We start from the raw sequence: 15292 nt of genomic DNA, 5'->3' as shown, positions 1-15292 counted from the left end.
TAGGTCTTAGACAGGGATGTGTAATGTCACCATGGTTGTTTAATATATTTATAGATGGGGTTTTAAAGGAAATAAATGCTAGGGTGTTCGGGGGAGGGGTGGGATTAAATTTTGGGGAATCAAATTCAAAATGGGAATTGACACAGTTACTTGTTGCTGATGATACTGTGCTTATGGGAGATTCTAAAGAAAAATTGCAAAGGTTAGTGGACGAGTTCGGGAATGCGTGTAAAGGTAGAAAGTTGAAAGTGAACATAGAAAAGAGTAAGGTGATGAGGGTATCAAATGATTTAGATAAAGAAAAATTTGATATCAAATTGGGGAGGAGGAGTATGGAAGAAGTGAATGTTTTCAGATACTTGGGAGTTGACATGTCGGCAGATGGATTTATGAAGGATGAGGTTAATCATAGAATTGATGAGGGAAAAAAGGTGAGTGGTGCGTTGAGGTATATGTGGAGTCAAAAAACGTTATCCATGGAGGCAAAGAAGGGAATGTATGAAAGTATAGTAGTACCAACACTCTTATATGGGTGTGAAGCTTGGGTGGTAAATGCAGCAGCGAGGAGACGGTTGGAGGCAGTGGAGATGTCCTGTTTAAGGGCAATGTGTGGTGTAAGTATTATGCAGAAAATTCGGAGTGTGGAAATTAGGAAAAGGTGTGGAGTTAATAAAAGTATTAGTCAGAGGGCAGAAGAGGGGTTGTTGAGGTGGTTTGGTCATTTAGAGAGAATGGATCAAAGTAGAATGACATGGAAAGCATATAAATCTATAGGGGAAGGAAGGCGGGGTAGGGGTCGTCCTCGAAAGGGTTGGAGAGAGGGGATAACGGAGGTTTTGTGGGCGAGGGGCTTGGACTTCCAGCAAGTGTGCGTGAGCGTGTTAGATAGGAGTGAATGGAGATGAATGGTACTTGGGACCTGACGATCTGTTGGAGTGTGAGCAGGGTAATATTTAGTGAAGGGATTCAGGGAAACCGGTTATTTTCATATAGTCGGACTTGAGTCCTGGAAATGGGAAGCACAATGCCTGCACTCTAAAGGAGGGGTTTGGGATATTGGCAGTTTGGAGGGATATTTTGTGTCTTTATACATATATGCTTCTAAACTGTTGTATTCTGAGCACCTCTGCAAAAACAGTGATAATTTGTGAGTGTGGTGAAAGTGTTGAATGATGATGAAAGTATTTTCTTTTTGGGGATTTTCTTTCTTTTTTTGGGTCACCCTGCCTCGGTGGGAGACGGCATGCGTGAGCGTGTTTGATAGGAGTGAATGGAGACAAATGGTTTTAATACTTGACGTGCTGTTGGAGTGTGAGCAAAGTAACATTTATGAAGGGGTTCAGGGAAACCGGCAGGCCTGACTTGAGTCCTGGAGATGGGAAGTACAGTGCCTACACTCTGAAGGAGGGGTGTTAATGTTGCAGTTTAAAAACTGTAGTGTAAAGCACCCTTCTGGCAAGACAGTGTTGGAGTGAATAATGGTGAAAGTTTTTCTTTTTTGGGCCACCCTGCCTTGGTGGGAATCGGCCAGTGTGATAGAAAAAAAAAAATAATAATATGTATAATAATAATATGCATAATAATAATACATATAATAATAATAGTATAATAATATAATACAATAATAATATAATATATATGATAATACATGTATAATAATAATGTACTACATATAATAACTGATGGCTTCAAATGGCCGTCACTAGATGGCAGTGTTTACCACAACAAAGAGGGAGCGGTTATGGCCCCCTCCACCTGTTACATAATGACATATTTTATTCATTCTAGAGTATATACATGTATCATGTTTCTATGTTATTTATATTGTTTGTTATGTCATATTAGATGAACTGTAATAGATAAATAAGCCGTATAGATGATATTAGCAAAATTATTCATGAAGTAGTTTGCCCGGTTTCCAGACAAACTCTTCCACAACTGACACCGCCCATACCACTATATGAATGACATATTTTATTAATTTTAGAGTATATATCAGGTTTCTATGTTATTTACAGTGGACCCCCGGTTAACGATCGCCTCCCAATGCGACCAATTATGTAAGTGTATTTATGCAAGTGTGTTTATACGTGAATGTTTGGGGGTCTGAAATGGACTAACCTACTTCACAATATTCCTTATGGGAACAAATTCGGTCAGTACTGGCACCTGAACATACTTCTGGAATGAAAAAATATCGTTAACCGGGGGTCCACTGTATATTGTTTATTGTGTCATATTAAATGAAGTGAGATAGATAAATAAGCCATAGAGTTGATATTAGCGAAATTATTGGAGTACAGAATTCCACTGGAACGGATTAATTGCATTTCAGTTAATTTAGATGAGGAAAATTGACTCTGCAAATGAGCAAATCCAGTTGCGAGCAAGGTCATGGAACGGATTAAACTCGCAAGTAGAGGTTCCACTGTGTGTGTGTGTGTGTGCGTGTGCGTGTGTGCGTGTGTGTACTCACCTATTTGTACTCACCTATTTGTGGTTGCAGGGGTCGAGTCATAGCTCCTGGCCCCGCCTCTTCACTGATTGCTACTAGGTCCTCTCTCTCCCTGCTCCATGAGCTTTATCATACCTCGCCTTAAAACTATGTATGGTTCCCGCCTACACTACTTCACTTTCTAGGCTATTCCACGGCTTGACTACTCTATGACTGAAGAAATACTTCCTAACATCCCTTTGATTCATCTGAGTCTTCAACTTCCAATTGTGACCTCTTGTGTCTGTGTCCCATCTCTGGAACATTCCGGCTTTGTCCACCTCGTCTATTCCGCGCAGTATTTTATATGTCGTTATCATGTCTCCCCTGACCCTCCTGGCCTCCAGTGTCATCAGGCCAATTTCCTTCAACCTTTCTTCGTAGGACAATCCCCGTAGCTCTGGGACTAGTCTTGTTGCAAACTTTTGCACTTTCTCTAATTTCTTGACGTGCTTGACTAGGTGTGGATTCCAAACTGGTGCTGCATACTCCAGTATGGGCCTGACGTAAATGGTATACAGAGTCTTGAACGACTCCTTACTGAGGTATCGGAACGCTATCCGTAGGTTTGCCAGGCGCCCGTATGCTGCAGCAGTTATCTGATTGATGTGCGCCTCAGGAGATATGCTCGGTGTTATACTCACCCCCAGATCTTTTTCCTTGAGTGAGGTTTGCAGACTTTGGCCATCTAAACTATATTGTGTCTGCGGTCTTCTTTGCCCTTCCCCAATCTTCATGACTTTGCATTTGGCGGGGTTAAACTCAAGGAGCCAGTTGCTGGACCAGGCTTGTAGCCTGTCCAGGTCTCTTTGTAGTCCTGCCTGATCCTCATCCGATTTGATTCTTCTCATTAACTTCACATCGTCCGCAAACAAGGACACTTCTGAGTCTATCCCTTCCGTTATGTCATTCACATATACCAAGAACAGCACAGGTCCTAGGACTGACCCCTGTGGAACCCCACTTGTCACAGGCGCCCACTTTGACACCTCGTCACGTACCATGACTCGTTGTTGCCTCCCTATAAGGTATTCTCTTATCCATTGCAGTGCCTTTCCTGTTATGTGTGCCTGATCCTCTAGCTTTTGCAGTAACCTCTTGTGAGGAACTTTGTCGAAGGCCTTCTTGCAGTCCAAAAAAATGCAGTCGATCCACCCCTCTCTCTCTTGTCTTACTTCTGTCACCTTTTCATAAAACTCTAATAGGTTTGTGACACAGGATTTTCCCTCCCTGAAACCATGCTGGTTGTCAATTATACACTTGTTTCTTTCCAGGTGCTCCACCACTCTCCTCCTGATGATCTTCTCCATGACCTTGCATACTATACACGTTAGTGATACAGGTCTGTAGTTTAGTGCCTCATGTCTGTTTCCCTTTTTAAAAATTGGGACTACATTTGCCATCTTCCATACCTCGGGGAGTTGCCCAGTTTCAAATGATGTGTTGAAGATCTTTGTTAATGGTACACACACTGTCTCTGCTCCCTCTTTAAGGACCCACGGAGAGATGTTGTTTGGTCCCACCGCCTTTGAGGTGTCAAGTTCGCATAACAGCTTCATCACCTCCTCCTTGGTTATATGTACCTCATCCAGCACTTGCTGGTGCACCCCCCTGCTCTGATTTCCTGGAGTCCTACTGGTTTCCACTGTAAATACTTCTTTAAATCTTGTGTTGAGCTCCTGACATACCTCCCGGTCGTTTCTTGTGAATTCCCCATCACCCTTCCTCAGTCTGATTACCTGGTCCTTGACTGTTGTTTTCCTCCTGATGTGGCTGTACAACAGCTTCGGGTCAGTCTTGACTTTCGATGCTATGTCATTTTCGTATTGCCGCTGAGCCTCCCTTCTTATCTGTGCATATTCGTTTCTGGCTCTTCGGCTAATCTCTCTATTTTCCTGAGTTCTCTGTCTTCTGTACCTTTTCCATTCTCTAGTACACCTAGTTTTTGCCTCCCTACACCTTTGGGTGAACCAAGGACTCATTCTGTTCTTCCCATTATTTCTGTTTCCCTTGGGAACAAACCTCTCCTCTGCCTCCTTGCATTTTGTTGCCACATAGTCCATCATTTCTTGTACTGGTTTTCCTGTCAGTTCCCTCTCCCACTGAATGTCTTGAAAGAAGTTCCTCAAGCCTGAGTAGTTCCCCCTTTTGTAGTTTGGTTTTTCCCACCCTATTCCTGCTGCTCTCTCCACTTGGAGCTCAACTATGTAGTCGAAGCACAGAACCACATGATCACTAGCTCCCAGGGGCCTTTCATACATGATATCCTCAATGTCAGAACTACTCAAGGTGAATACAAGGTCCAGTCTTGCTGGTTCATCCTCTCCTCTCTCTCTGGTAGTGTCTCTAACATGTTGATGCATGAGGTTTTCCAGTACCACATCCATCATCTTGGCTCTCCATGTTTCGGGACCCCCATGGGGCTCCAGGTTTTCCCAGTCAATCTCCTTGTGATTGAAATTACCCATAACTAGTAACTTTGCTCCCCCCATGTGTGCTCTCCTGGCCACCTCGGCTAGTGTGTCGACTATTGCTCTGTTGCTCTCATCGTATTCTTCTCTTGGCCTTCTGCAGTTCTGTGGTGGGTTGTACATTACTGCAATTATCACCTTATGTCCCTCAGACTGGATTGTTCCTGCTAAGTAGTCCCTTTCGCCCGTGCCATCCATTCCTTCCATTTTCTCAAACCCCCACTGGTTTTTAATGAGCAGTGCAACTCCTCCTCCCCCTCTCCTCCCTCTGTCTTTCCTGAGGATTTGATATCCGGATGGAAAGATTGAATCTGTTATTATTCTGGTGAGTTTTGTTTCTGTGAGTGCTATTATGTCTGGGGATGTCTCCTTGATTCTTTCGTGCCACTCCTCATACTTATTTGTTATTCCATCTGCATTTGTATACCACACCTTCAACTTCTTTTCTAAGATTGTGGTCTGGGAGGTGTATTGGGGTTGGGGAAGTGGGAGACCTGATAAGGAACTATGGGTGGTTGCTGTGGGGGTGGAGTTTGTAATGCAGTGGGTGGGGGCATTGGATGTGGCATGGGTGTTTTGGTTTAGAGTGTTTGGTTGCACTGGGGTTGACCTGGTTGGGAGGCTTCTATAGGAAGTTGTGAGGGAGGCTGTATTTGATATATATATATATATATATATATATATATATATATATATATATATATATATATATATATATATATATATATATATATATATATATATATATATATATATATATATATATATATATATATATATATATATATATATATATATATATATATATATATATATATATATATATATATATATATATATATATATATATATATATATTAATATATATATTAATATTAATTATGTATGTATGTATGTATAAAACACTGATCTCTGGCTGAAGGAGACTCGAACCTACGAACCTTAGGACAAGGTACGCAGTGCTTTACCAATCTACCCACACTGGACAATACCTTGGCATGTAGCTTGCGCTACACGTTTGATCCAAGGCAGCCAGCTTTCAGGGAGAAGGCTTACAGCTTTTCATCTCATCCCCTGCATGCATCAGCCTTACTAGAGATTTGAACAATGCAAGGAATTCACGAGACAGGCGTGTGTGTGTGTGTGTGTGTATGTATGTGTATATATATATATATATATATATATATATATATATATATATATATATATATATATATATATATATATATATATATATATATATAAAATTTGTGTTTATGTATGCATGGGTCTATTTATGCATGTGCATATGGTTTACATGTATGTCCTGTAAGTACACTTTTGCATATTTGTGTGTGTGTATTATTATATGTATGTATGTGTATATAATTTATGTATATATACATGATGCATATATGTGCATGTGTATCCACTACTGCTGCTGCATGTGTTTATACAGTGTGATAATTTTTAACCTATAGTAACAAAAGCCAATGTTTCAATGATACCTGAAATTCAGAAGTCAAAACTCTGTACAATGATCTCTTGTAAATCAATTTTGGGAATGATCTCTATAAAATTAAGCAGTGTGTTCCTGCACACAGATTTAAAATGTGAAACTGATTGCTTAAAGTGTTTTGAAGTTATAAACAAAACCCTTAGATGGTATAACAGACAGCACTGGTATCACACCATGCTATGTTTAAAGATTTACTCAACCCAAGAAATTTTAAAATGCAAGCTTTCAGTATTTTTCAATTTTCTGTGTGCAGTTGTATTAGTTTTGTAATTCTGTACAATCCTATAAGAAAATTATTTTGTACTTTATAAGATAGCCCAATTTGATCAAAATTCCAATAATTCTGAAAAGTTTAACCAAAAAAAATTATTGCATTAACAAGTTTGCTCACACAAACAAAACTGAATGGGTACTCTCATGGCCATAAGATGCATCAGCCATTAAATATTGAAATCATTCAGAAGTAGATACACATTTTGATAATGATTAAATGGGAGTTTAAATTTCACAGTTATAATTATAAAATGGTTTAATCTGCACCTACACATTTGAATCTGTCAGCCATTATCAAATTAGAATGCATTTTTTTTTTTTTTAAACATTTGAAACTATGCCACTCAAGGTTTTGGAAGTTATCTGAGCCATTCTAGGATGCTGAGAATGGGTTCAATAACTTTGGAATAAGTCACCTGCACATATCAGGTGTTCCTAGAATTTAGTCCTGATTACCCTATACAAGTTTAAAGGTTGAATCCAATCAGATGAGGAGTTCTCGAATTATGAGCAAAAGAAAATTGAAGGTGGAGGAAGAAAAAAAATCAGGCAACCACTTAAAGGTCCTCCCTTCAGGAATACCTAGGAAAAGGCCCAAAAATTTTATAATGGCTTAACTGATGATGAATCAGTAACATACATATGTACTTGAAAATAAATCAAACAACTCTGCCAGAATATTATCGTATACAAATTTGGCAATGCTGAAAGTTACAAAGGACTGCAACATATTTAACACAAACTAATCTATATGTATGTCTCTCACCAGCTTCCATCAGTATGTCACTAGCCCCGGTGGCCTGGTGGCTAAAGCTCTCGCTTCACACACGGAGGGCCCAGGTTCAATTCCCGGCGGGGTGGAAACATTTCGACGTGTTTCCGTACACCTGTTGTCATGTTCACCTAGCAGCAAATAGGTACCCAAGTGTTAGTCGACTGGTGTGGGTTGCATCCTGGGAGACAAGCTTGAGGACCCCAATGGAAATAAGTTACAGTCCTCGATGATGCACTGACTTTCTTGGGTTATCCTGAGTGGCTAACCCTCCAGGGTTAAAAATCCAAAGAAAATCTTATCTCCAACTTTTTAAGTCATAGCCTAATTTCAATTTGGGTGACGTACCATGTTATCACTGATCAGTTACGGTATAAACCAAGATAGCTTTTTTTAACAAATGATAACTCCTGTACTATTTTATACTTTTAGTTACCTTATCAGTCTTCCCCCCCCCTCCCTCCTTTTTCTTTGGTACTAATCTAGATTTCATTATTTTATAGAGTTACTGCTTTATTTTGACTATATTATTCTTTGTATTTGTATTAAAATCATCTGATAAACCCTTGATAAGTAGTTTAGTCCTATGGTTCTCTGTGAATCTGCCCAAGATACTGTGCATAATTATGAGCTTTTAAAACTGATGCACAAAGAAGCTGCTAGCTCAGCCTTGAAATACACTGACAATAGTTTATTTACATTATAATTTTTTTTTTTCATTTTAAAAGCATTAATCTGTAGTGGAGAAAAATAATTCGATATAATAATAATAATAATAATTTATTTCAAGACATTTTATAAAGCTAAATACATACAGTATAAAACTGCAATTTGAAAGCCCATAGTTTGCACTGCATTTTGGTAAACTAAGAACTAGGACTAAGACTACTGTACTTAACATTAAATGATTATATACATGATTGTGAAGTTTTTAATGCTTATGAGACTGTTACAAATTATAAACAGGAATTTAGAAATATTATCTGCTAAAAAAATTAAAATTGTAGTATAGTTGACAAGTTGTTAAAGGTTGGATGGTATTTTATGAAACTAAATATAAATTAAAGATTGTTCAGTGCAATTAAAATTTTAGTTGACAAATTAAAAACAGTGGTATGGTAGTTTTTAAAATGAAGAGGCCTCTTTACATTTTGTTTTAAAATGAATATTTTTTTCTTCAGATGGAAGCTCTAAAACAGCATAATAAGCTTTGGTCAATAGAGGCAATGGTTCTTCATGACTATCTTGAAGTTCCTGTAAGTCGAGCAGTTTATGAGGCTGTTACTGGGGCAGCTCTTTCTCCACAGTCTCCAACAACCCACTTCAATGGCTCAGACAGGTATAGTGTTTAGTGGTATGTTTAGGAACTTGTTGATAGATTGTGAAGAGAATAAACAAACGTGCAAAGAAGTGGCATAGGCAAGGATAAAGAACAAATCTGCAATATATAGGCAATAGCAATTGCACAATTGTTAATAATCGAGTTCTATGAGGACTTTACAGGTAGAAGGAATTGTTTGGTCAAGTTATTGAGTATGCTTCAAATAAAAATTAACTTGTGATTCTCATCGAGAATACTGCTTACGTAATTTGTAACATACCATATATACTGTACTCTTATGTAGCATGTTAAACTGGATGATTGTTGCACTTGATATTGCAAGTGTTTTTTGATAATATGCAGGATAGTTATTTATTGCTATAATACATCTGTATAGGTTCATATATTCACAATTATAGTCTTTCACAAAATACTTATGATGCAAAACTTATAACTACTCTCTGAACAATATTTCTTAACAATATTTTTTACCTTTAGTAATTTCTTCACAAGATCTGTTTAATTTTTTCATGGTAGTGTACATCCCCTTACCTTGCTCTTTGTCCATCATTGTGTCTTTTATCACTCTATCTTGTAACATTAGGAAATTACTGTAACTAGAGACTTCTTATTTCAATGTGGGATTATGAGAGTGAGTGAGAAAGTTGTGCTTGTGTGTGCTCATCTGTATATGGTTGGGTCTAAGCTCCAGGCCTTGCCTCTTCATTGATCACTACTAAGTTCACTCTCTCCTAGCTTGGAAAACCCTGTTGTACCTCTTCTTAAAGCTATGTATAGATCCTCCTCTACCACTTACCTCTTCAGGTTGTTCCAGTTCCTGACTGCTCTGAGGCTGAACAAATTTTTCTTACTGTCCCTGTGACTTGTCTGAGTTTTCAACTTCCAGCTATATGTCCTTGTGTTCTTGTTTCCCATCTCTCAAACAATCTGTCCCTATTCATCTTATAAAATTCTTTTCAGTATTTTGCACATTGTTATATCACCCCTTGTCTTTCTGTCCTTCATTGAGATCAGGCTTAACTTCTCCGTATAGGACATGCTCTGGGACTAGTCTCATTGGTAAACTATGCAATTTCTCCAATTTCTTGACATTCTTGACCAAGTGTGGGCTCCATACTGATGCTACATACTCCAGTATGGGCCTTATGTACATGGTACAATGTCATGAATGACTCCTTACTTAGATATCTAAAAGCTAGCCTTATATTTTCTAGATGTTCATTTGCTGCAGCAGTTATTTGGTTGATGTGTGCCTTGGGCAATATGCTCAATACAATATTTACTCTCAAGATCCTTCACCTTCAGTGAGGCTTTCAGCCTCCCCATACCCCCTGAGCCTGTACTCTGCCTGCAGTCTTCTTTGCCCTTCCCCAAATTTCATAACTTTGCACTTGTCAGACCATACCTGCAGCCTGTCCAGATACATTTGTAGCTTTTCCTGTCCATGTCTGCTTGTATTCTCTTCATTTTTTTATGTTGTACATCATATGTGAATAGGGTTACCTCTGATACTCTTCCTTCTGTCATATTCATATATACAAATTGCACTGGCCCTTTTGTGTGTTTACTCACTCAATATGTTATTGCAGGGGTTAAGTCACAGCTCCTGGCTCCTATTTGTGTGTGTGCATACATATGTACTCGCCTATAATTTTTTGCAAGGGTTGCATCTCAGATTGACCCCTGCAAGCACATGTAGGTGCACATGCATGTACATATATAATACACATGTTGCATTATATATCTGTTACATTATACATACATTTTTCTCCATGGGGAGGTGGAACAGATTTCTTCCTTCGTAAGCCATGCATGTCGTAAGAGGTGACTAAAATGCTGGGAGCAAGGGACTAGTAACCCCTTTTCCTGTATAAATTATTAAATTTAAAAAGAGAATCTTTCGGTTTTCTTTTTGGGCCATCCTGCCTCAGTGGGATATGGCCAGTTTGTTAGAAAGAACATGCATTGCATTATACTTCTTGCAACAAACTGGCTGTATCCCACCAAGGCAGGGTGGCCCAAAAGGAAAAAGGAAAATTTCTCCTTTAAAATTTAGTAATATATACAGGCTCATGGAGGAAGAATTCTGTTCTACTTGCCCATGGAGATAAGAGGAAATAAACAAGAACAAGAACTAGTAAGAAAATAGAAGAAAACCCAGAGGGGAATGTGTATATATATGCTTGTCTATGCATGTGCAGTGTTACCTAAGTGTAAGTAGAAGTAGCAAGACGTACCTGAAATCTTGCATGCTTATGAGACAGAAAAGACACCAGCAATCCTACCATTTCGTAAAACAATTACAGGCTTCCATTTCGCACTTGGCAGGACGGTAGTACCTCCTTGGGCGGTTGCTGTCTACCAACCTACTACCTAGGATTTCATTATACATACATCTTTATTTCAGTAGTATGTCTTCCATTTTGTCAAATGATACCAAGAAACAGCCAATGAAACCATAAAAACCATTCTCGAAAATGCCTGTATAAAAAACACAAAGTCAGAGTTTTGCTTTTCTTAACATGCACTGTGTGAGGTAGGGTTTTTTATACTACTGTGCACACTTGCTACACAGACCCATTCTCTCATGTCTAGGCTAAAATTTATCATTCTCAGCTTATGCTACTCCCCCATGTTCTCATTTCTTGAACAATCTTTCCCTACCCACCCTATCAGGTCTTTAAAAATTCTTTTACGTCATAACTTAATGACGGAGTTGCGTTCCTAAGACCACATCGGCAAATGAATTCATCGTTAAATAAGGAGCATGCTATAATGGTAGTGGGTTTGTGTCGACCATCTTTGATATTGTTTTAATGTCACCTTTGCACCATTTATAGCATTTTTAGTATATTTTTAAATGTTTATACAGTAGTGTACTGTATATTGTAATAAACAGAATGGAGAAAATCAGCTCTAACATACATTATTTAGGTACGCATACTGGTCAGAGAGCCCGTTGTAAGTCCAAGTACGTCGCTAAGTGAGGAGAGGCTGTAATTATCTTTTCCCTTGTTTTATTATCTGTATCATGTCATATTCTTAGTGTATCTTAAGGTTAGAAAACATAAGGGTGTTATAGGTACAATATAGTAGTCATGGTAAGCTTAAAGACTAGGTGTTTAGTAAAGCAAAATTCTATTTTGCAGAAGTTCTGATACCAGTAGCTCACCTAGTAGCACTCCAAAGGTGAGTCGTTCACCATCAACATCCAGTGGTCTGCACGATTGTTCTGAAACCAGTCCGAATGACTTCCTCTCCAAAATAGACTCTAACATCGCTCTCATGAAGTCAAGTATTGAGAGAATGGAGACCCATGCATAGTAAGTTTGGGAACCCTAACATAGAAAAGAATCATATCTTGGGCATGAACCTGTATCCATTATTACTGTATGTTTATGTACACATTTTTTTTCCAACACTGAAGATAGAATAGCCACTAAGGTAATTTGTGATTATTTTATCTTCTTTTAAATGGAGATGATGGTTTAAAATATATTTTCTTCAGCTTTATATGTTCTGCATAAACATTACATGAAAATGCGCCTTCAGGTGGATGATGTCCCATGGGTGATTATATATTTTCCTTGCATATATTTTTATGCAGAGAAGATACCATTCTTAGTGATGCCTTGCATGTTAGTAATTTCTGGTAATGGGAATGATATTATAATTAGATAGGACATTATTTTTGTGTATAGATCCTAAATATAGAGTATGCATATTTTAGATATTGTAATATAGAATCCATAGGTGCCATAGAATTGAGTACTGCACCATAAATCAGAAAAGTTTATTTTATAGGCTGTGCAGATAGTACTATGGGGTTAATGCTTTCATCTTAAATATAAATGACATAGGGTTAATATACATGTTTAGAATATATACTGTTTATTTCAGTGTTATATAGCAATGGTCAGTATATTTAATATTAAACAAATACTCTTACTTTTGCTCATGGCCTATAAAGGGGCTCCCAGGAGAAATATAGTGTAAGGATACATGGGAAATTTGATTGAAAACATTTGGAATTCTATAATGCATACTGTTTTCCACACTCGGTATCACTTTCCCTTGAAAGTTTTATGGCTTAGTTTCCATGATCCCCAGTTAACTAATGATCCTTGTGTTATTCTCACTATCAGTAGAAATTGCTTTATCAGTGTTCTTCAGAGTGGTATGTGCTGATTGCTCTTTATAATACTTCACCATTAGATTAAATTAATACAAGAAGTACAATGATTGCTATGTAATAGGGTCTTTGTCTTTCTTAAGAAACCTCTACAATACTTTTTATTGATCAGAATAAGCTTTATTAACCCTTTGACTGTCGCAAACCCCTTTCTGAAACTGTCATTCTATGTCTCAAAATTTTTGGAAAAAAAAAATTATTTTTTCTTATGAAGTGATACTCTTTTCCCGATGGTAATGACACCAAAAGTACGAAATTTGGTCGAGAACTCAAGGAATTATGGTCCTACGAAGTTAGCGGTCTTGGCAACATATACGCATGCCGTTGTTCCAGTTGACCAAATGCATAGCTATTTCTTTAAAACTCCATTTTTTCTATCAATTGAGTACAAGAAACTGCCCATTTAACGATTTCAACTACCCAATAAAGTGGTCAGAAATTGGCAATTTGGCCAATTTCAAAATAGGGTCCAGAATAAACAACGTGGACATTCTTGACACTAAAATAACATATCCTCTGTTCATTAGCACGTTTCTAGGCCCCTCTTATATTACTATTGCTTTCTATTTTGATTTTTTATTCATACAAAAAATAGAAGATTTACTGTTATGCAGACTACTGCATTATTGTAAAAATGGTATAAATAACATCAGTGCACTAGTGAAAGAATATTCGACTCCCCAGTTGACATGTATTGGACGTGTGGTGTGATTTGCTTACCATACCCCGGCCGGGATTGAACCCACGGTCAGAGAGTCTCAAAACTCCAGACCGTCGCGTTAGCCACTAGACCAGCTAGCCACAATAAGATTCGTCCAACTAGGTATATTTCTACACCATAGGAAGGTTAGCACAGGCACCACTGTGACCACAAATGCAAGTTTTTACAGATGAATCTCCAGCTAGCATGGCCGTGACGAACTCTAGCTCAAGTCCCCTCACTGCCATCAACATGACTCACGAAATCGTAATGACACGATTGCAAACAAACCATACCCCGGCCGGGATTGAACCCGTGGTCAGAGTCTCAAAACTCCAGCCCGTTGCGTTAGCCCGGCCGGGGTATGGTTTGTTTGCAATCGTGTCATTACGATTTCGTAAGTCATGTTGACGGCAGTGAGAGGACTTGAGCTAGAGTTTGTCACGGCCACGCTAGCTGGAGATTCGTCTGTAAAAACTTGCATTTGTGGTCACAGTGGTGCCTGTGCTAACCTTCCTATGGTGTAGAAATATACCTAGTTGGACGAATCTTATTGTAGCTAGCTGGTCTAGTGGCTAACGTGACGGTCTGGAGTTTTGAGACTCTCTGACCGCGGGTTCAATCCCGGCCGGGGTATAGTTTGTTTGCAATCGTGTCATTACGATTTCATGAGTCGTGATTTGCTTACTCTTGAACATTGGTAAAAATCGAACACTTCTGCTACTTTGAGCTCATTTTCAAAGTCGTTTTCATTGTGAAACTAATCAAAATCATCTATATATCTGTAATATGTTTCCCATTTTATCACATGAGACAATGAAAAGGAGAATACAACGATAAATACTATACGAAAATACACCTGAAACTCTGCATTTTGTTACAAAACAACGGTCGGAAATTTTTTTTTTCTCATTATACACTGTGTGCTGCAGGATTTTTTTTATATGGTGTACACTGACCACACAGACCCATCTCTCACATGTTGGCCTACCAGCTTTCTCCTGCTTAATTTGAAGCCGCTAGAATTATTGAGTATATATACGTCCGAAACACTGGCTCGTAAGACGTATATATATGTCCAAAACAGTCAGTGGGTTAATTAGTGTGTACATACACTTTTGTACTTCAATGCTAAAAAGATCATAAAATATGCAGACAGAATTAGAGAATTCATATAATATTAGGTAATAATTTTCATTTACAAGTGTCAATGAATTTAACAGGTTACCATCATATTAGTCAGAAAGAAGCTTTACTTATCATTGATATATACAGTCTGTTACCTGCTTTGTGTACATAAGATGGACCAGTAAAGTTATTTATCTCCACACACTCTAGATTGTAAATTTACCGTTAACAACACGGATAACTCTTACCTGAAATTCAATATAGGGAAAAAAAATTTTGATGTAAAAATGTATTGCTTTTATAGTATTCAAAACATAGATGAACTTGTATTCATATTTCTAATTTTTCCTACTACGACAAGCACTGATTTTGTTTTTTTAAATAATTAAGTCTAATGCAGAAGACAGAACCGTTCAATTAAG

The 15292-nt window shown here is 38.0% G+C and overlaps 1 protein-coding gene across 1 annotated transcript in view; it reads left to right on the top strand.

The window, feature by feature from the left end:
- The window catches only part of red (LysM peptidoglycan-binding domain-containing protein red), a 47896-nt gene that overhangs the window by 9570 nt on the left and 23034 nt on the right, over positions 1-15292 (top strand). Inside the window, exons 2-3 of the mRNA XM_053786647.2 lie at positions 8690-8847; positions 12000-12173. Coding sequence (XP_053642622.2) covers positions 8690-8847; positions 12000-12173 — 332 coding nt within the window. The remainder of the gene's footprint in view (positions 1-8689; positions 8848-11999; positions 12174-15292) is intronic.

The sequence above is a fragment of the Cherax quadricarinatus genome, chromosome 41 (genome assembly GCF_038502225.1).
Source record: "Cherax quadricarinatus isolate ZL_2023a chromosome 41, ASM3850222v1, whole genome shotgun sequence".
Lineage (NCBI taxonomy): Eukaryota > Metazoa > Arthropoda > Malacostraca > Decapoda > Parastacidae > Cherax > Cherax quadricarinatus.
Note: the sequence above shows the minus strand (reverse complement) of the source record. Positions and strands in the feature narration are given on the sequence as shown.